The 21,196-nt window shown below is 42.0% G+C and overlaps 1 protein-coding gene across 6 annotated transcripts in view; it reads left to right on the top strand.

The window, feature by feature from the left end:
- SH3PXD2B (SH3 and PX domains 2B) overlaps positions 1-10,281 on the top strand; it is a 131,289-nt gene extending 121,008 nt beyond the window's left edge. For all 6 annotated transcript variants that reach the window (XM_026688258.2, XM_087955442.1, XM_026688254.2 and 3 more), the window contains 5 exons: positions 65-179; positions 569-795; positions 3,314-3,363; positions 4,053-4,178; positions 5,925-10,281. In XM_026688258.2, coding sequence (XP_026544043.1) covers positions 65-179; positions 569-795; positions 3,314-3,363; positions 4,053-4,178; positions 5,925-7,463 — 2,057 coding nt within the window. In that variant the 3' untranslated portion in view covers positions 7,464-10,281. The remainder of the gene's footprint in view (positions 1-64; positions 180-568; positions 796-3,313; positions 3,364-4,052; positions 4,179-5,924) is intronic.
- The last annotated feature ends 10,915 nt before the right edge of the window (positions 10,282-21,196 follow it).

Below are 21,196 nucleotides of genomic sequence, written 5' to 3'. Positions count from 1 at the left end.
TTATTATTTACCTTTCTCTCTCTCTCTCTTTCTCTCTTTTACTGCTATATTTCTCTTTCAATAGAGAAGTATATGGTGATCTACCCTTATGCTGCTCGGGATCAAGATGAAATAAACCTGGATAAAGGAGCTACAGTGGAGGTGATGCAGAAAAATCTGGAGGGATGGTGGAAAATCAGGTACATTTCCCATCATGACTGAAAAAGCATTAATGGGAAGTAGAAACTTTAGATCACAAGGTTCAGGTTATTTCATTATTTTTGCAGTTTTCTTCAATGAAGGGATAGGAGAATAACTTTCAAGTACAGATAGTCCTCGACTTGCAATACTTCCTTTTAGTTACAATGGCACTGAAAAAAGTGACTTATGATAGTTTTATATCCGATATCTCCAAGCAAATTTTTTTTTTAAAAGGTTAACATTCTGATTCAGATCATCATCTTAACACTGAATTTGGAACACTGGTTTTGCTTTTGGGCATTGCTATGGATGAGATTGGCTATGTTGGGAATTTGTTGACTGTAGTAAAAAAAAAAGACAAGATATCAGATGATTTGTATTTCTTTAGATATCAGGGTCAGGAGGGCTGGGCCCCAGCATCTTACCTGAAAAGAGGGAGTGGAGACCTACTTACATCAAAACTGGGATCTGCTGCTTCAGCCCATTCACATGCATTGGATATGGATGGACTTTCTCGACAGCAGAACTCCCCAGGTCGAGACAAGGATGGACCGAGTAATCAAAGAGATGGAAGATATGATGGTCGCCCATTGCCCAATGTGGACCTTCAACGAAGTAAGTTGGGAACAACGAAGAAAGTGCTTAATGCCTTTTGAAGAAAATTGGTCAATCAGGTAAAAGCAAGAAATCTTCATGGCTCTAGAGTGGCGTTATCCATTTTTCTTTGAACGGAGTGTTGCATTTTGCTTTTGACTGGCATGCAGGGATTCTTGTAGTCCAATGATAATCAAACCAGAACAAATAGTAAATTTGATCTAATTTTAAATTTACACCAACTTAAATTGTCTTGGACTACTTAATCTAATTACACCCAAAGCATTCAATAACTTATCCATCCTGGCATGGTTTTCTTGATAGGATAAGGTTAAGGTTAGTGTAGATTTTAAGAATCTTTACATTGGAAGAGAGATATTGAGAATATGGAACAGTTATTTTATTGATCACTCAAAGCAGCAAGCATACCTAATCCTTCCTCCTCCTCCTATTTTCCCCCACAACAATAATCCTGAGAGATTGGTTGTGCTGAGAGAAAAGGAGCAGCCCAAAGTTAGTATTTACTGTTCTCCTTTGCTATATTTTATTTTTCTTTACAGCTTTTATTTTGCTAAAAATTTATTTAATAAAAAATTATTAAAACGAAAGAATAATTTTCCATCCTCTTATGGTAAAAGTTTCATTTGATGATACCATTTGGGATTATTTTCTGAATTTCATGCAGTCCTGTTGTATGGGTAGCCCTCAGGTTACAACAGCAATTCGAACTGGGAACTCTATTGTTAAACAATGGAGTCATAAAGGGCAATGTCATGTGACTGCATTACTTACCAATGGCAATTTCAGCAGTCCTGACACCCACTGTTAAACAAGGATCATGCACGTTGTTAAGCAAGGACTTCACGTGAACATGACTTTTGACTTCCTGCCAGCTTCTCCAGGACAACCTATAAGGTATGAAGGCTTCTTATTTAATGGTTCTGGACTCCAGTTGTGTCTCTTTAATGCTAAATCCTCACCCTTCCCAACTTTTTGTTCCTCTGATGGAGAATTGGTTGGGTCATAGGCAATAAATCTATTTTTAACCCGGGATGGCTGAACATTAGCTCTACAAGGTAGACTAGGCTAAGAAACTAATGTTGTATAGCTTAGGACTATTTTTATTGCAACTGTATCTTGCAAACCTATGTTGCCCCCCACCCCTGCCTCACTGCTTCCTTCATGTGAACAAGGGAGTGGCTCATTCTTTTCTTAGCCAAGGCTCAAGCCCTGTTTATTCTGACCATTGCCTTGGTAGTAGCTTTTCCTCCTATCCTTCAAGGCCATTCCCTCAAACATTTCTAATGGGTGCCTAGATATTACAAGTTCCCCTCAAGGGACACAAGCATTCCACTGTTCCTAAGTTATCTATGAAGGAAAACCTCCTTTGTTTTCTTTCTCCCTTCCTTATCCCTTTCCCCACCCTGCCTCTGTGGAACTCAGTGGAGTGCTTAGGGCCATGATGGCGAACCTATGGTACGCGTGCCACAGGTAGCATGCAGACCCATTTGTGCGGGCACGTGAGCCCCAGGCAAACGTACCTCACTGCGCATGTGCGCCCTCCCAGCTGATTTTCAGACCCTTTTCGGCTTGCCAGAGGCTTGAGGAAAGCCCCTGTAGGCTTTGCAGGCTGAAAAATAGGGCTGTTTCATCACTTCCTGTATTTCCGGAAATACCAGAAGTGACAAAACGGGCCCATTTTTCGGCCTGCAAAGCCTGCAGAGACTTCCTTCAAGCTTCTGGCAGGCCGAAAAAGGCCTCAAACAGGCCAAAAATCAGCTGGGAGGTGCAGTGCAGGTAAAGGGGGGGAATCACGTGCACATGCACAGGGGGTGTGGGGCCCCCCTGCACGCATTGCCTTCTGGGTGCTGGTATGGCACACGAGTGCACGCGTACAAGCAAGAGTGCAATTTTTGGCACAGGAGCCCAAAAAGGTTACCCACCACTGGCTTAGGGCAACGGATTCAAGTTCTACTAAAACCTTGATTAGATGGCTCATGGCGCCGCTCATGGAGGCTACCAGGGCGCCGCTCATGGTGAAAAGCAAATAGAACAGCTATAGAGATTTACTTTCTCGGATTAGAATACAGGTAGTCCTCGACTTACAACAGTTCATTTAGTAACCGTTCGAAGTTACAACAGAACTGGAAAAAAGTGACTTATGACCATTTGTCACACAATCATTGCAGCATCCTCATGAATCTGATCAAAATTCAGACGCTTGGCAACTGGTTCCCATTTATGACAGGTGCAGTGTCCTGGGGTCATGTGATCACCTTTTGTGGCCTTCTGATGAGCAAAGTCAACGGGGAAGCCAGATTCACTTGACAGCCATTATACCAGCTTAAGAACTGCAGTGATTCACTTAAAAACTGGCAAGGAAGGTCGTAAAATGGGGCAAAACTCGCTTAACAAATGTCTTGCTTTAGCAACAGAAACGTTGGGCTCGAAAATTATCTGTAATGCGGTGTTGTTCACAAATGTTTTCCAAAGCACATGCTGATACCTTTGAAGCACATTTAAATGCTTGTTTTGACAGAGTCACCCAAGATGAGGCAAAGACCCCCTCCGCGTCGAGATCTCACCATAGTAAGTGTTGCTTCCTAATGCATTTAAGCCGTCTGATGACAACCCATCAGATGGAATGAAAGACGTTGGGAAGATAAAAGAGACACAGGTCTTGCCTACCTCTTCTATATATCTGCATAAATCCCCATGTTCAAAGCATTTTTATAATGTCGTTTCAGGAGGAACTTGGCATGTCTAACTTGCTTTTCCTTTTCAAAATATGAGTAGTAAATAAGGTTCAGCGTGGTATGAGTTTTGTTTCCAAGGCATTTAATTGGGTGGGATGCAATCACAGTTTTTACTAGTTTGTTAGAAGTCTGTTTCTGGAATTTGTCCCTGCAATCAAACTGATAGCATGGGGTTTTTTTCCAACATTGAATAACTTTACTATATACAATTAATGCAGGGTTTAACTATAAAACCGCAGACCCCCACTTTGATTTCTACTTAGATTTGTTTCTAAACACTACCAAAAAGTTGGTTTTTCTATAAAGACATAATTTTGATTTCATAGTTGGAATTGACCAAAGAAACATTTCATCTCTTGTTCTGCAGAGGCTCTGCTGAAAAACGAGTTATGGGTTTGTCATCTCCTTGGGCTCACTTGCTGTGTGACCCTGCAGATGGAGACTGGAAAGCTTAATGTGTAAAGAATTGCTCTTTTGTGGATGGGAGATGACTAATGCATATTTTTAATATTCTTGTAATAGCCACGGTGTGTCAATTTGCCAAAGCCTCCAGTGCCCCCACAGGTGGAAGAAGAGTATTACACCATTGCTGATTTCCAGACCATCATCCCTGATGGGATTAGCTTTCAGGCAGGACTGAAAGTAGAGGTGAGACTAAATTTTGTCAAGCCCATCTTCATAATCCTTGGCTTCTTCCACATAGCTCCCTTTAAAACTCGCTATATACCTTTTACAATGGTATAGTATTGTCAGCTAACCCAGTTCTATGTGTAGTGATTTTAATCATAGTTTTCTAAAGAAGTTTTTCTTCTTTCATCTCAACTACTTGAGTCAGAAATATATTCCAGAAAACAAGATGCTGCTTCTCTCCACTTAAATTTCATAAGACGTTTGAACAAATCAAACTGGAAAAGTTTGGTCCAACAGAATGTACTACTAAGATTCTACTTAGATTAGATTCTACTTAGATTCTACTTATGTGACTTTATAAATAAAAGAAAGAGGATTATCTTCCTTGACTTCAATCAGTAGCTCTTGGGGAACAATGCTTTACAAGAAAGGCAAATTTTCTGTGCTCCCATTAAACGTATTTTTAACTTGAGGAAGTGGAGGAGACCTTATCTTCATCTGCCATCCATGCACTGCTAAATTATAGGACAATGTCCTCCTATCATTATATTCCTGGTTTTAAAATTCAGAAGTGTATTTCTGGATGTGCAGGCTATGCACATTTACAGATGGCTCAATGCTGACATCTAGTGACTATTTTCTTGTCATATCGGAGCATCTTGTACCTCATATAGAAGTCAGTTGGGACCATATGTTTTGATGGCCTGCCCATGCTTAGATAGGTAATCATTCAGGAAAACTGCTCATTTCATGATCAGTAACATAAATCATCTGGAAATGCTTGATTCTCTCTTGGGCTTGCATCATAAAAATTTTGGTCATGCCCTGTATTGTACAAAAGCTAAATATGCTCCTCTGAACCTTCAGATGTCCAGATGGATTCAGTGGCAATCATTGTATCAAGCTGAATTTAAAAGTGAACATAAGAAAGATGAAGATTTTATCAATAATTTTAGATGATAAATGCTAACAATCATATATTTGTTAAACATTATTTAATTATTATTTATACTGTAGAGAACAAAATGACACTAAATTGATAATTTTATTTATTAATAAAATTTACAAAATATAAGTAAAAATTATTTTAATTTTATTAACTTAGGTCAGTTCTTAGGGTTAGAAACAATTAAATGGAAAACACTTAATGAAGTGATTTTTTTTGTGGTGGTTCAGTTGCTAAGTCATGCCCGACTCTTCACAACCGCACGGAACATAGCATGCCAGGCCCGTGTCCTCCACAGTCTCCCTGAGTCTGTCCAAACTCTTGCCCACTGACTCAATAAAAGGTCTTTTGAGCCTCACTGAAGCCTCAGAGTCCTGATTCGATTGGGTTCATTACTCAGAACAATGACACCATGTAACCATCTCACCCTCTGCCGTCCCTTTCTCCTTTTGCCTTCAATCTTTCCCAATACCAGGATATTTTCCAGTGGGTCCTCTCATCTTGTTTGATGGCCAAAGTATTCGAGCTTCAGTTTTTGTCCTTCCAAAGGACAGTCAGTGTTCCTTTAGGATCAACTGATTTGATCATACTATATATTCATTTTCAGCCCACAGACTCATCACTGTAAACTATCTTGAAAGTAGTTTTTCAGTGACGAATCTGTAGGCTGAAAATAGATGACTACTTGTCTATTATATGAAATATGAGGGTGAAAAAAAGACCTGTTAAAATCTTAATGCTAAACTTAACCTCAAAAATTTTAGGTAATGCAGTTCCTATGGAGTTCTAAAGAATGGTGACTTTATTTCCTTCTCCAGGTAATTGAGAAGAACCTGAGTGGTTGGTGGTATATTCAAATTGAGGAGAAGGAAGGCTGGGCACCGGCTACTTTTATTGACAAATACAAGAAAACTAGCAATGCATGTAGACCTAATTTCTTGGCACCATTACCAAATGAAATGGCACAGCTACGTCTCGGTGACAGCACAGCAGAGAACAGCTTTAATGGAGATTCTGCTGGGCCATCTCGACCTCTGCCTGAAGCACCACCTAATGGTATTGAATATGGAATCAAATGGAAAGGAAAGGAGATGCCCCAAGATGCTTTGCCTGAGAATAGTGATGCTTCTTTGTGTGTTGGGTATGAAGAAATAGGTGATCGGGATATGGAAGAGAAACCAAGTCTTCCTCCAAGGAAGGAATCCATAATGAAATCAGAAGAGGAATTAATGGAAAGGCAAAGGTTGGAGCAGCGGCCTCCTCCAAAACCTCCTGGAATGATTTTGCCAGCTATCCCCCCAAAGCAGATCGTGCCTCCAAGGGACAACAAGAAGCCAGAGCTCAAAACAGAGAAGGGCAAATTGTTCCAGTTGAAAAACGAAATGGGTCTTGAGTGTGGACATAAGGTTTCTCCAAAAGAAATAAAGAAGCCCAACCTCCGGCCTACAAGCAAGCCAATGAAACCAAAGATTGAGCCCCCCGAGGATAAGCCTGAAGCAACTACCCCAAACCTTTTCCTGAAATCAAAACCTCAGATCAAACCGAAGCCAGCACCTGCTCCTAGGACAGACCTTCCTCAGTCAGAGAACAAATTAGATCTTTGCAACCTGAGGAGCAAACTCAAGCCTGCAAAAGCTCAAGAGAAGCTGTCGGAGCAGGACCCTGTGGTTAATGAGAGTGCCTTCAATAACAGTGGACTTCTGGTAGAATCTTCTGTCAAATCTCAGGAAAAGCCCAACGTGGAGATTACACCTCCTTCTAGACCTGACAGCCAAATTTTTAAGGAAGCTCCTTTCCCCAAAGTTCCTGTGGGTTTATCAAAGCTAGGTGAAAATGAATCCAAGAGCAGCTTTCCAGTACCTAGGGAACCCCCTCTACGCCCAGTAGTACCTCCCAGAAGACCTCCACCTCCAAAGAAATCAAGTGTGCCAGCACCCTCAGCTTCATTTGCCCCCCCTGCAGAACATAAAGTCCCACAAAAGGAAGTGCCTGAAGTTCGAGCTGTCCCAGTGTCCAGTAGGCCAATATTGGTTCCACCAAAAGCCAAAGCCTTCCTGCCGTGTCCTGGCCAAGAGGAAACCAAACCAAAAGGCAGCTCTGGGCAAAAGTCATTGCCCAAGCCTATAGAGAAGGAAAGAGTATCCATTCCAATTACCAACCTGGATGTCTCCAAAGAAGCCCTCTATGTGGCTGTGGCAGATTTTGAAGGAGATGAAGAAACTAGCAGTTTTAAAGAAGGGACTGTATTTGAAGTCCGTGAGAAGAATAGCAGTGGCTGGTGGTTTTGCAAAGTCCTCACAGCAGGGCCATGTTGGGAAGGCTGGATTCCTTCCAACTATCTCCGAAAAAAGCCGTAGTCCTGTTGTTGCTTTTGCATTACAGCAGCTCAACAAACCCCGTTTTAGTACTGCAATATTTAATTAGCTTATTTATAGATCTTCATAAGGCCAACTCTATTAGAAACAACAAAAAGCAAAGAATCTGGGATACCACACATTCCAATTTGGGTGTGTTTCCAAAATGAATTACAAGAGGAAACATGCCATTATGTAGCATTATACCTAGGCTACTCTTCCTTCTGTAGTTCATTTCTTGAACAATTGTTCATTTCTTGAACAATCTTCAGAGAAAAAAGGAAAGAGAGAAGAAGAGCCACTTTCCTTTTTCAGCATCATGTGCCATTTAACCTCACTAAATATAATCATGGGCTAAGAAACTTCATGGCAAGGACAATATATAAGTAATACAATTCCATAATAGGGTACTTAGGTGCAAAGAGCTATCCCAGTTGTTGTTGTTCATTATTTTAGTCTCCTGTCTCTGTATTTTCTTCTGATATGAACAATGCATCTACCATAGCTCCCTTTTATATGACAGCTAGTGTTTTTATATAAGCACCATGTTTGAAGACTTGCTAATGAAGTTCAATGTACACTCTGCAATGCAGATCTCTGTCTCACTTGGATTTTTCAGTATCTTAATCTCGTTTCAGTAAATGTCGAGGGCATGACGTACAGGTTGTCCATGTCCATACGGTTGGTGCTGCATCTTTGAGACTTGCTCTACCAAACTTTTATCTACATCTTCTGATTCTTCTAGATTTTGGCCCATCTTTTTTAAATCTAGAAGGTAACAGAATGGGAACCCTCCAGATTCAGCCTTTCTAAGAAAGTCTTTAACGTTAAAGTTGTACTAAAGGAAATGTACGAAGGATTTACCTCAGCCCTGTTATCTCTTCCTCATATATTTTACTGTGAGAGCTTTTCCAAAAAGCTTGGTTTCCTACTTTTGTGGTTTCTTTAGAATGCAAGCTGAATTGGCCATGTCTTTTGAAACATGCAGCCAGGCTAAAAGAACGGCACACTCTAAGAGCTACGTGAATTGTTTGAATCATCTTGTATAAATCATCTAGCCTGTTTAAATCCTGGTCAACTAGTGACAGGTTATGGCAATTTTAGTGACATGAACTGGAACCAAGAACCATTTAATAAGATGCATTTCAATTTCGGAGCTACAGCCAAGAAGTAGAAGATTCATAAATATGAAGATTAACTGTATGGAACTTGTTCTTCTAAAAGATGCAGGGGCCACCTTTTTTCCTACTTATTTCTGTATACTTAAACGGACAAGCATGATTAAAATAAATGTGTGCTTGCCTTTCTTTTTTCTTTTTTCTTTCATACAGTAGAAATACATGAAATAAGAACATGCCAAAAAGTGATAGCTTCTCATTTATAGCGTGACAGTTTTTAAACAATTGATGATGCAGAGATTTAAACTTCATCATTTTCAGTAATTCTCACATGTTCAATTACATTGTGGTTTGAGGGTGTAGTTGAGAATCTGGTATGCAGAAATTAACCATACAATTTGTGTTGAAAAGATTTCACAGGAAAGGGAAAAAAATACTAGTTTCAAAAAGGCAATACAGCATTTGTGTTACAGGAATTTGTCTAGTAAGCTCCCATGAGCCGAATCTCACTAATTTTCCTGAAATTAAATCAGCTTAAGTCCAGCTCTAAAATTTGCCTGTAAAAATCAGTTCTTGGAGTTTAAGTGGCTGCATTTTTCTCAAAGGCAGGTCAGTCTGACTATTACTTAGACAGATTCAGGATATTAATAATAGGAATATGATTCATTTGTCGATTGATTAGACATGAGATCAACAGAAGTCATTCTGAGAGATCCTGCTACATAAAAGTAGAAATCTTACTTTTTGTTTGTCATGACTGACTGCTCTAATTTTACCATTAGTCTCTAACTACTATTAAGCAGTGGTTGAACCATTTGCTATTCTGCAACTTTTGTTCAACACCTAACTATACCTTATTTCCTTCTTGGAACTATTCAGTATGTGTGGTCTAGTGACATTACAATATTCATTTCAGAATCTTTGTATAACTAAATAATTTGTATTAAAATACATGTTTCTTGTACAGTATTATTTACCCACCTCTAATCCTAATCCTTTTCCTTTGCCCTATTCCTAAAAACAAAGACATTCCTAGAGTAGAAAGAACTAAAAACTGTTTCTAGTATTTCTTGTTGCTTCCATATTTCTTTCTTGAAAAAAGCTTTTCTCAGAAAATGGACTGAAGGATCAGGATGGTCTGGGTTAATAAAGCACTCTGATTAAGGAAGCCATTACATTACACATCTGTGCCTCACTTTTTATATTACATGGGATAGACGCAATTATGAAGACCTGACTTGCTGGAATATGAGAAGAGTTGTTGAGCTAATATTTGCCTCAACACTTTTGTTGCCGTATACCAAAAGGTATATCATTCTGAAAGGGATAACCAGATGACATAACATGTAACCTGCTCTGTTTACTTTCCAAGTTCACTGACCACATATCTGTTGGACTAAAGGATGTTCTTGTATTCCAATTCCCTAGCCTTCTAACTGGGATGTTCTCCAATGGCCTGAGGCTCATCCACATCTTTAAAAGCCTGTTTTAATGTTTAATGTTATGTATCAATCTGTATCAATCTGTACGTTAGCTGGGTGGGATTTATGGGGATGGGATTTTTGACAAGGGTAGACGTAGCCTATGTAAAATTCATGTACACTTCCAGCATTAAAGGCTAGGTGATTGTGTCTTATGTGTGTGTTTTTTAAGATAAAAAAATAAAAAATAGGCTTGACTGGTTTCAAGCAGAACTGATACAATGGCTTTTTTTATTCTTCTTCCATGTATATTTCTCGGCAAGTGTGCAGGGGTGGAATTCTACCAGTTCGCACCTATTCGCTAGAACCGGTTGTTAACATTCTAAGCAGTTCGGAGAACCGGTTGTTAGAAGAAATTACTGGCCTAATCCTGTAAGGAAGGCAGGAAGGAAACATTCTGGTGTTGCTTACAGAAACTGCCTCTCCGTTAACCCTTATTACGCTCTTGGCAGAACTAGACTTCCTGTCTCAGGAACCTCTCTGGAGTTTTTTTTCCCCTCCTTTGCTGGTACTTTGCTTGTGTGGAGTGACCATTCAAAGTTACAATGGCACTGAAAAAAGTGACTTATGACCCTTTTTCACATGGTTGCAGCATCCCCACAGTCATGAGAGGCCATGCGAGGAGATGCGTGCCTTGATGTGAGTGATATTGAGTTGGCCACACCCAGCCAATAACATGACCACCAAGCCATGTCCACCCAGTCACATGACCACCAAGCCATGCCCACCAACTAAGCCACGCCCACAGAACCGGTTATTAAAAATTTTGAATCCCACCCCTGTGTGTGTGTGTGTGTGTGTGTTGCATAATTAGTTGAGATGTGATGCTATTTGTCATTCACATGATTTGCAGGGATTCTAGAGAGTCTATGATTATATTTTTAGGGATGAAGTGATCCTCTTCAAGAGCTTTGTTTAAAAAAACAATAATATGAAATGGCTGCTGTAAAGAAGCTACAACATTCGAGCCTCCATCAAGATAATTGTGGTTCGGCCCTCCTTAAAATTAACACAGAACAGTGTTAACTTAAAGAACAATGAGGGCACTTCAGATTAAGTGGGATGGAAAAGACAGAGTTTTATGAATTTGCAAATGATTCAACAGGTGGTGGTGAATTCAGTTAAACTTTCAATAGAAAGAGCTGACAATTTTGAAAATATAGTAGGTGGTTTGGAGAAAGGCATCTGTTCTTTTTTAAAGTTAACCACTACAGAGTGAATCTCAAGCAAAAAAAAACTGTTGGTGACAAACCACACAACTGTCTATTGTAACACATGCAAAATTTTACAGTTTATGCCTCTGAAAGAGTGAGTGGGGAAAATTAATCTCATAAAGCAAAATGGGGTCTTTAAGAGTTATAATGCAGAAATCAAATAATGTTGAAGCATTCCCAACATTTCACCAGAGAATTGTAGTGACAACTCCTACATTTTGAAGAGTTGTTGAGAAAAGATGAGAAAGAAGAAGATAATTCTGATAAAGCATAAGGACAAGAGGTTTTAGAATGCATGTACAAAGACTAGCAGTGAAAAATAAACTGAAAGATTTGGCAGGGACAAGGCCTCATTGTTTGGGGTGCAAGGGAGAGACAGGCTCTTGCCAAACAACTCTTTAAACTCTAGGACAGGGGTCTCCAACCTTGTCAACTTTAAGACTTGTGGACTTCAACTCCCAGAGTTCCTCAGCTAGCTGGCTGAGAAACTCTGGGAGTTGAAGTCCACAAGTCTTAAAAGTTGCCAAGGTTAGAGACCCCTGCTCTAGGACAGGGATCCCCAACCTTTTCGACGCCGCGGCCCGGTTCCGGCGTCAGCTGGGCGCCGCGGCCCGGTTCCGGCGTCAGCTGGGCGCCGCCATCTTTTTTTGACGAAAAATCACTTCCGGCTTTCTACCCGGAAAAGCTCACCCGAAGCGCTGGCGCAGCCATCTTTTTTGACGAAAAATTGCTTTTTTTACCAAAAAAAGATGGCGGCGCCCAGCAACCAGCGGCCCGGTAAGGCTTGTTCCGCGGCCCGGTACCGGTCCGCGGACCGGCGGTTGGGGACCCCTGCTCTAGGACACTGTTTCTCAACTTCAGCAACTTTATACTGTGTAGACCAGTGGTTGCCAATCGGTGGGCCATGGCCACTGGTAGTCCCTGAGAAAATTTTGCTGGTCTACAGAGGAATGGCACCCCCAAAGCAATTAATCCAGGCTGCGTGGGAACAAGGCTACGCCACCCACATGGCCCGCAGGAACACAAGGCTTACGTCGCATTATGAACAACATAAGGTAGTGAGGGGAGGGGGGAAATGGCGGAGTGAGGAGAACTTGCCCCATTCGCTCCATGCGCCTCGCCTGGCTGCCAGGCTGCTTCTTTATACTTCTTTGTTCTGCTTTTGGCTGCATACAAGGAAAGCAGCAAATGTCTTTCTCTCCCCCAAACTCCCACCAGAAATGAATCTTTGGGACCCTGCAAGGCATCCTGCTCCAAGAGGCTGCACTGGCAAAGACTCATTTCTGGTGGAGTTTGGGACTTCTGCTGCTTCTGCTGCTTTCCTTGCATGAAGCCAAAAGTCTCTCTCTCTCTCTCTCCCCCATGAGAACGGAGCTGAAGATGGTAAAGAATGATCGATCAGTAGGAAAAGAGGGTGGGGAATTCCCCCACCCCATTTTCCTATCAACCAATCGTTCTTTATTTGGGATCGCAGAATACCCCCCCTCCCTCTCCTACTGAGAATGGAGCTGAAAAGCAGGTTAGGAATGTGGCTGCCTTGGAGGGTGGTGTGTGTGTGAGAGGGACCTGTGTGGTGTGTGTGTGTGTGTGTGAGAGAGAGAGAGAGAGAACATCACAGCCAGCCCTCCGAGATTAGATCTCTCTCTCTCTCTCCCCCTGACAACGGAGCTGAAAAGCAGATTAAGAATGTGGCTGCCTTGGAGGGTGTGTGTGTGTGTGTGTGTGTGTGTGTGTGAGAAGGCCCTCTGTGTGTGTGTGAGGGGGGGAGAGGGAGGGAGGGAGAGAGAGAGAGGGAGAGAGAACATCACAGCCAGTCTTCTGAGGCGCTCTCTCTCCCCCCCCTCTCTCTCCCCCCCATCCCCCAAGAATGGAGCTGAAAAGCAGGTTAGGGATGTGGCTGCCTTGTGAAAAAACTCAAGCTAGGCCTGAATATAATTGCCTGTTAACAGAGGAAGGCAAAAAGTTAATGGATTGGGGAATGGAACAGGAACATTTTTGTATTTTTGTTGCAAATCCCATTTTGTATCTTTAGTAATTGTGAGGAAGTACGAGAGTAGGAATGCCAGTATGCTTCTGAGGGTTTCTCAGAACCATTATTTCTTTCTTAAATTCACCCTGGACTTCTCAGGGATAGTCTGTGAGCATTCTAAAGGTGGCTGACAGTGCCTGGCCTTTGTTGGAAACCTGAAGCTGCCCTTTTGTGGCTATTTGGTGTGATGCCGCAGAAAAGAAATGAACTCTTAATAACTTTTTCTCTCTGGGTGTGAATAAATATATCAGACAGGTCAGTGTTATTGGCATTCTAGTTCTTGTTTCTGTAAACACAGCAAGCAAGCTAGATCATCCAGTTCTAGCAGGAAGCATGCTCTCACAGCAAGGAAGACAGTTGTAGGAAAGCATTTCAATGAAACAATCCATTAAAGGCTCTCCCAGGAGTGGTGCTTGCATTGTCATTCCCATTTTGAAGTTGTCCGGTAGATAAAGCCAAAGAATGATCATTAAGCATATTTACCTATTGATCTAGGACAGGGGTCATGGCAGTGTCACGTAACGTATTGGGACTTTTTTTTCTCCTTCACTAAACTGGACCAGGGTGTGGGCAGTGCATGGTGCATCCGGCTCATGGACCAGGAGTTTGACAGCCCTGGTCTAGGACTAGTTTACTAGAGAATAATGTGAAAGAGAAGAGGGGCCATTATGCACGGGAAATGGAGATTAGACAAGCTTCCATTGCTTTTATCAACTTGGATCTGCCTTAAGCAGTCCTGCTTCAACTGACCACTACGTGGTGCTATTGCAAGGGTCTGTGCTCCCTATTTTTCATGCCAAATCATCGCTGTGTAATCCTAAATAAGCAGTGCGGAGACTTTGCTTAGCTAGGAGCGGTGTGCGTACTTGTAATGGCTATATCTAGAAATCAAGACTTCAAACAACCGAGTGTCTCTGCATTCAGGAGGCCAAAGGCATGAAACTGCTGATTGTATCAAGGCAGCTAGAGAGGAAATTAACCATTATGGGATTCTCCCGCCCCATCCCTGGTGAATTATGGAGACTTGATTGAAATGATATTACCTTTTCTTTTTTCCCCGTTATATTGAAAGGTAATGTGATATGCTAAATTGACAAGGACAACAATAATAATACTTTTCTATTCCAAAATTTCCATGCATTGTACAATGAAATCAAATGAAAATTAAAGAAGAAACTGAGAACCCAGCATAGTAAAAAGGCTTTTAAGGCCTCAAGGTCCTTCCAGGTTGATACTGGTAGTAGGTGGGTTCCATCTCATTGAACAGAAGTAATTTTCAGAAACTTGTACCTTAGCACTTTTCCAATACGATAACACCCCAGTCAGAAGGTTTGCTAAAAACCAATTATCAACTTTGGTTTTCTGGAAAGACACACAGAGACAATTGCGCCATATCCCACATTCCTTGGCCTGCTGAAGGATGCTAGCAATAAGCTTTGAAGTCTCAAAATAATTATATTGACATTCAAATACTTCCTCCGTTTCAAAATAGCAGTGCAGGATGGTATCCATCTGAGATCATAGCTAAATTGTGGGAGTTCCTTTAGAAGAAGCTATGAAATATATTATTGTTCCAGGTAATCCTCATTTAGTGGCCACAATTGGGACTGGAAATTGCATCATTAAGGGAAGTGGTTGCAATTACTTCAACTTTCCTTTGCTTTACAGACTTGCAAAGATCATAAATGTAAGGACTGATTGTAAAGTTACTGTCAGCTTTGGAAGTCATATTAGTACCAGACGCTTCCACACTGCCACATTCTTGAGCCTGAGAAAATGAGAGGGGGGAATTTCTTGGAACGTATATGGTTCGACATCATAGCATTCTTCTTCTAAGTCAAGGTCATGTTATTTCTGCACCTGGCTGAGGAGTGATTGAGGGGATGTCTCAAGTTGGGAGGGATGGTGAATGGGGCATGGGATGCAATGAGGGTGCAGGGGGTGGATTTGTAATTTTTTACTTATCGAAGGGAAACCCTGGAACTTTCAGATTCGGGATTTCCCAGATGTGCCAATTTACTACTCTAATAAAAGGAACCTTTGAGAAGATGTCTGTCTCGGAGTCATTGATTGGAGTTGAGGTTTTCTGGAACGCTGACAGTTACGTTTCATCACTGTTGTAGCTGCGGTTGTTAAATGAGGCTGTTGCTAAACAAGGATTACTTGTACATTCTTGAACAGTGTTCTGGTTCTTCTGTCTCCTAGATTTGTTTTAATTCTGCCAGAGACCATAATCTCTGTGTTGTTTTGGTGTTAGTGTTTGACCCAGCCCTTGTCTGATGAGTTGGAAGTGGAATGTACAGTGCTGTAACTACTTAGTGCTATAAACTCCATGTTAAAATTCTATTACGGTTTAGAGAAGTGTTTCCTCTCCCTTGCGTACCTAAAAGAACCCTTCACAGAATGCCATATATGTGCAGCAATTCAGGTTCAGAGGAACAAAGAACCCCCTAGAGTATGCAGGGACCCAAGCATGCAATTCCAGACCTCTCTTTTTCTAGGAAAAACAGTAGCTGCTTTAAAGAGTGTCAGACAAATGTTGTATTTGCATGATCTGTCCGTCTTTCAGTCTAAAGGACTGACATTATTATGGACGGTCCCTCTGTTCACAGAATGCCTGTCACCAAATTTCTGTACCCCCGTACTTGACATGAGTTAAGTGAAACAGCTTGTTTTACTGACTTCCAGCAAAAACAGAAGCAGGAGTACAGAAATTTAGGATAAGGGCACTGAGATATCATGGGGGTGGGGGTCAAAGTGGTTTGTTTTTTTTGAATGATAGGAAAAATGTTACCAATAAAAGTCCTTTCATAGTAGAGCTGATTCTCTAAAGAGGTGGTGGATTCCCCTTCACTAACTGGTACAACATGCTTTAATTTGGATCCCAGCATTGAACAGGGACTTGAACTTTATGCATGCCTATGCATGATCGTAATTTTATTGCCATTTACCCTCACTCTAATGATGGTCATTTCAACATAAGAATGCTGGTGGATTCTGTTCACAGGCCCAAGCTTCGTGTAGCATCCTTGTTGGCTCAGCTATTATACCATTTGCATCTATGCAGCTGATCTGTTACACAGTTTTGTTCACTAGCTTCTCCTCAAGATACATTAGAATTGGAGTCATCTGAATGTGTGCTTGTTCTCCTATAAGTAGGAGAAATCTTTGTGATTAGAAAAATTAAGAGTGGTAGCTGAAGCAGATATCCCAAAGGTGCTTTTTCCAGAGGCAACTGGACTTTCCTGTTTTTTCTTTTGAAGATAACAGATAACAGATCATCAGAGTTGGAAGGGACCTTGTAGGTCATCTAGTCCAACCCCCCGCCCAAGCGGGAGATCCTACACCATTTCTGACAAATGGCAGTCCATTCTCTTCTTGAAGGTCTCAAGTGATGGCGCTCCCACAACTTCCGAGGGCAAGCTGTTCCATCGGTTGATTGTTCTCACTGTCAGAAAGTTTCTCCTTGTTTCCAGGTTAAATCTCTCCTTGTTCAGTTTCCATCCATTATTCCTTGTCTGGCCTACAGGCGCTTTAAGAAAATAGCTTGACCCCTTCCTCCCTGTGGCAGCCCCTCAAATATTGGAAGACTGCTATCATGTCTCCCCTGGTCCTTCTCTTTACTAGACTAGCCAAGCCCAGTTCCTGTAACCATTCTTCATATGCCTTAATCTCCAGTCCCCTAATCATCCTGATTGCTCTTCTCTGTACTTTTTCTAGAGTCTCAACATCTTTTTTATAATGTGGTGACCAAAATGGATGCAGTACTCTAGGTGTGGTCTTACTAAGGCTTTATAGAGTGGTATTAGTACCTCCCTTGATCTTGATTGTATCCCTCTGTTAATGCAATTTAGGATTGCATTAGCTTTTTGGGGTGTTGTTTGTTTCGCTTCTCATCCAAGAAGCTTCTTCAGCTCAGACAGGATAGTGAGGAAGAAGCTTCAGAAAACTAAAGTTGAGAAACAAAACAAAACAAGGAAGTCCAGTTGCTTATGGAAAAAGCACCTTTCAGACAACCATGACCTTGGTTGAGAATTTCTACAGACTTTTAACTGAACCAGATAAAGACTGGTTTTTAAAAGTTTTTTTTTAGCTCTTTCTAAAAGTAGATGAATTGCATTAGTAGCATGACATTGGTAAAGGGTGCTTAATATTTATGGATGCTGAGTAATAAACACAGGCTTTCATTTTAATACCATGTTTCTCCAACAATACGCCCCCCCCCCAATAGGAAGACCCAGCATGTTTTCTAGGCATAAAATGAAATTAAGCCCCTCCCCCCAAATTTAGGCCTAGTTTAAAACATGCGAAATTGAGGGGGGAGGCAGGGGGGAACTTGCCATTAGGAGTGCCCTGCGGGCAGCTATGCCTCACCATCAGCCGCTCCTAACAGCCAATCATGGTGGAGCACAGAGGGCTCCCTTACCCTTCCCTTACCTGGGTCAGCAGGCGGGCGGCGTCGGCGTGGATGTCTGGCAGCTTTTCAGCCGCTTCTCAGGCCTCCGTAGCTTCCATGGTTCCCACCGGTGCTGACGCCTCTCTCGCCAGCACCGTCTCCAACAACAGCTTCTGAGTCTCTCCCGCTTTTCCCCCATCCCCGTAACAGGAAAAAAAACATTTTGAGGTACCTGGGTGGGCATGAGAAGAGCCGAGCGAGCGTCTCTGCTGCTGCTATCCTTGGTGCTCCAGCCTCGGGCTCTGCAAGTTTGCAAAAGTCCCGGTGCGCAGCCCATTCCTGCATTCCAAGTGCCCAGGCCGAGCTGCAGCTGTCCCTCTCTCGCCGGCGCCGTCTCCAATAACAGCAGCAGCAGCAGCAGGAACCGTGGAAGCGTTTCAGCTATTTTTTGGGTGGGGGAGCCGCCTCCGTAACTTCCATGGTTCCCGCCGCTGCTGCCGCTGTTATTGGAGACGGCACTGGCGAGAAAGGGACAACTGCAGCTCGGTCTGGGTGCTTGGAATGCAGGATGCGCACCGGGACTTTTGCAAACTTGCAGAGCCCGTGACTGGAGCACCAAGGGTAGCAGCAGCAGAGACCCTCGCTCGGCTCTTCTCACGCCCACCCAGCCGCTCGGGATTAAACCAAAACACAGCACGTGGCACTCCCAGGTACCTCAAAATCTTTTTTTCCCTGTTGTTATGGGGACGGGGGAAAAGCGGGAGTGACTGATGCTGTTGTTGGAGACGGCACTAGTGCGCGGGGGGGGGGATTAATTCACCCCTGAAAAGACGTCCTAGCCGTTTTTTCAGGGCTCAAAAAAAAAAAATAACGCCTGGCCTTATTTTGTGTGAAACACGGTAGATGAAACTATGTTAGTTGCATTTTCTGCTGCTTCCATCTCTTTTTATTTGTTAAAAGCCTGAGTGTCGGGTTCCAGTTCCTATTTTTGGGCTGCAACTATCCTTCTACGCTGTAACCAAGCAAAAATGAAACATGATGCCTGGGCATGTAATTTATTCTGTTTTGTAATAGCTTAGTCACAACGATATTGTTCAGAGTATTGTGCCTTCAAAAGTTGCAGGAGGTGGGTGTGGTGGTTTGAGAAGGAAAGACACAAGAGACTCTGCCTGGCTACTGAAACAAATACGAGTTCAGTAAAAGAACCTTGGGAATTGTCTACACTGCCCATGATAAGGAGGGGGCAAAGAATCTAAGGGAGGCTACACAACACTAACAACAAACCCCAAATTTCAGTTTTTAAGCTGCTGCTTCTAGCATTTTTCTGTTGTCCGTTTTTTCCCCTAATCAACTGAGCGCTAATCCATTAGTGATAGTAATTGACCAACCAGCTTATTGCTTATTGTGCGCTGAGTGCGTGTGAGACTGGTCCAAAGTCATCCAATCGGCTTTCATCCTAAATGCGGGACTAGAACTCACTGTCTTCCGATTTCTAGCCTTAACCAGTGGATCAAACTGGCTCTGTTACCAGCTGTCAAGCTACTTATAGCAAAATAGAGATGTAACAATTTGACTTTAAAGGAAATCTGGGACTTTGGGAGGCAAACAAAGAGAAGCAAAAGACCATGACTCCTACAAAACTAAACTGAACTTGACTTCTAATCACATCTTCTTAAAGAGTGGTAGAAGCTGCTCTAGGAAAAGAGCTGTCTTTTTGTTTATGGCCACCTTTCATTTTATACAGGTAGTCCCTGACTTACAACCATTCATTTAGTGTCTGCTCAAACTTACAACGACATTGAAAAAAGTGACATTTCACTTTTATGACTGTTGTAGCATCATACAGGTCATGCGATCAAAATTCAGACGCTTGGCGACTGAGATGTATTTATGACCGCGGCAGGGTCCCAGGGTCATGTGATCACCTCTTGTGACCTTCTGACGAACAAAATCAACGGTGGAGCCAGATTCACGTAACAACCATGCTATTAATCTTAACGACTGCAGCGATTCCCTTAACAATTGTGGCAAGAAAAGTTGTAAAATGGGGTAAAATTCACTTAACAACTGTCTTGCTTAGAAATGGGTATTTTGGGCGCAATTATGATCATTAAGTTGAGAGCTACCTGTAGTTAATTCAGGGGTCCCCAAACTTGGCAACTTTAAGACTTGTGGACTTGAACTCCCAGAATTGGCTGGAGAATTCTGGGAGTTGAAGTCCGTAAGTCTTAAAGTTGCCAAGTTTGGAGACCTCTGAGTTAAATGAACAAAAAGAGTGGAACTTTCAACATGAAACAACATCATTGCAGAAAAATATCTATTTTCAAAATGAGTGTGTTTGTGGGTCACAGTATAGTGGAAAGAAATTCAGCACAAATAGTCTTTAAAAAATAAAAAAGCAAACAGGGAGTATGCCCAGTTCCTCAAAAGAGGATACAGGTTAGGTTAATCGTACAAACTCTTACATGCTCCTATCATATTCCAATGTTATTCCAATCAAGAAGATTTGCCTTTACTGACCCAAGAATGTGAAAAGTTGTGTCTCTTCCTCTGTGTGTAACAGCATCTTAATGGCCAACAAAGAACAGCTGCAACCACAGTTTACTTGAATGCTAGGATCAGATGTAAAGCAAAGTAACCATTCAGTGCTCTCTGCTGTTTGTGAGATGCTGAATATTTTATCACAACCCTTGGCATAAAATAAGATCAAATGGTTTTTACAGTATACTTATTTGCAGAAAGCTCCCTTTTCCAGGCCTGAATGTAGCAGGTTCAGAAGTGGTATTCAGCAGGTTCTGACCAGTTCTGGAGAACCGGTAGCAGAAATTTTGAGCAGTTTGGAGAACCGGCAAATATCACCTCTGACTGGAGATTTTACAGTATCCTTCCCCTGCCACGCCCACAGAACTGGTAGTAAAAAAAAAATAGAATCCCATCACTGGGCAGGTTGCATGTACGATTTCTTTCAAGGCAGAGATCCTAAGGGCAGTTTAAAAAAAAACCAAAATCTTCTAAGCTTTTGTACTTTGTATGAACATGTAAGACAAAGGGCCTCTGATAACACAAGGTATTTTACATTTTCTAAATGTAAAGCCTATGAATTGTATGGCCAAATTCTGGGAAATACAATGGGTGCAGTGGAATCATTGCAATGGCTGGACAAAACTCTTGCGTCCCTGTGTTCCTTAAGCCTCCTCTTGCTGGTCACAGTCACAAAGAGCCTCAAGGTAAACTTAACTTAAGGGAAGGGAAAGATAACTCAAGAGGGATGGCAATTTTTCCATTACCACTCCTGTTGCTCAATTCTACTCTTCATTAAGGATAGTAGCGATACATTTAAAAGACTATACCAAATCCCTGAGGCCCAGCAAAAGCTCCAAGCAGCTTTCAGTGTCTTGTCTAGCTACTTCTAAGCTCTGGACTTCTGCCAGAGTCACACATTGATCCTCCTCCTATTACTGGGCACCCAAAGCTGTAGAGAAGATTCACAAGGCAACA

Source organism: Notechis scutatus, chromosome 2, assembly GCF_049901735.1.
Source record: "Notechis scutatus isolate UNSWTSFEM ecotype Mainland chromosome 2, rNotScu1.2, whole genome shotgun sequence".
Classification (NCBI taxonomy): Eukaryota; Metazoa; Chordata; class Lepidosauria; order Squamata; family Elapidae; genus Notechis; species Notechis scutatus.
The sequence above is the reverse complement of the archived record's forward strand: the minus strand, read 5'-3'. Positions and strand labels throughout refer to the sequence as shown.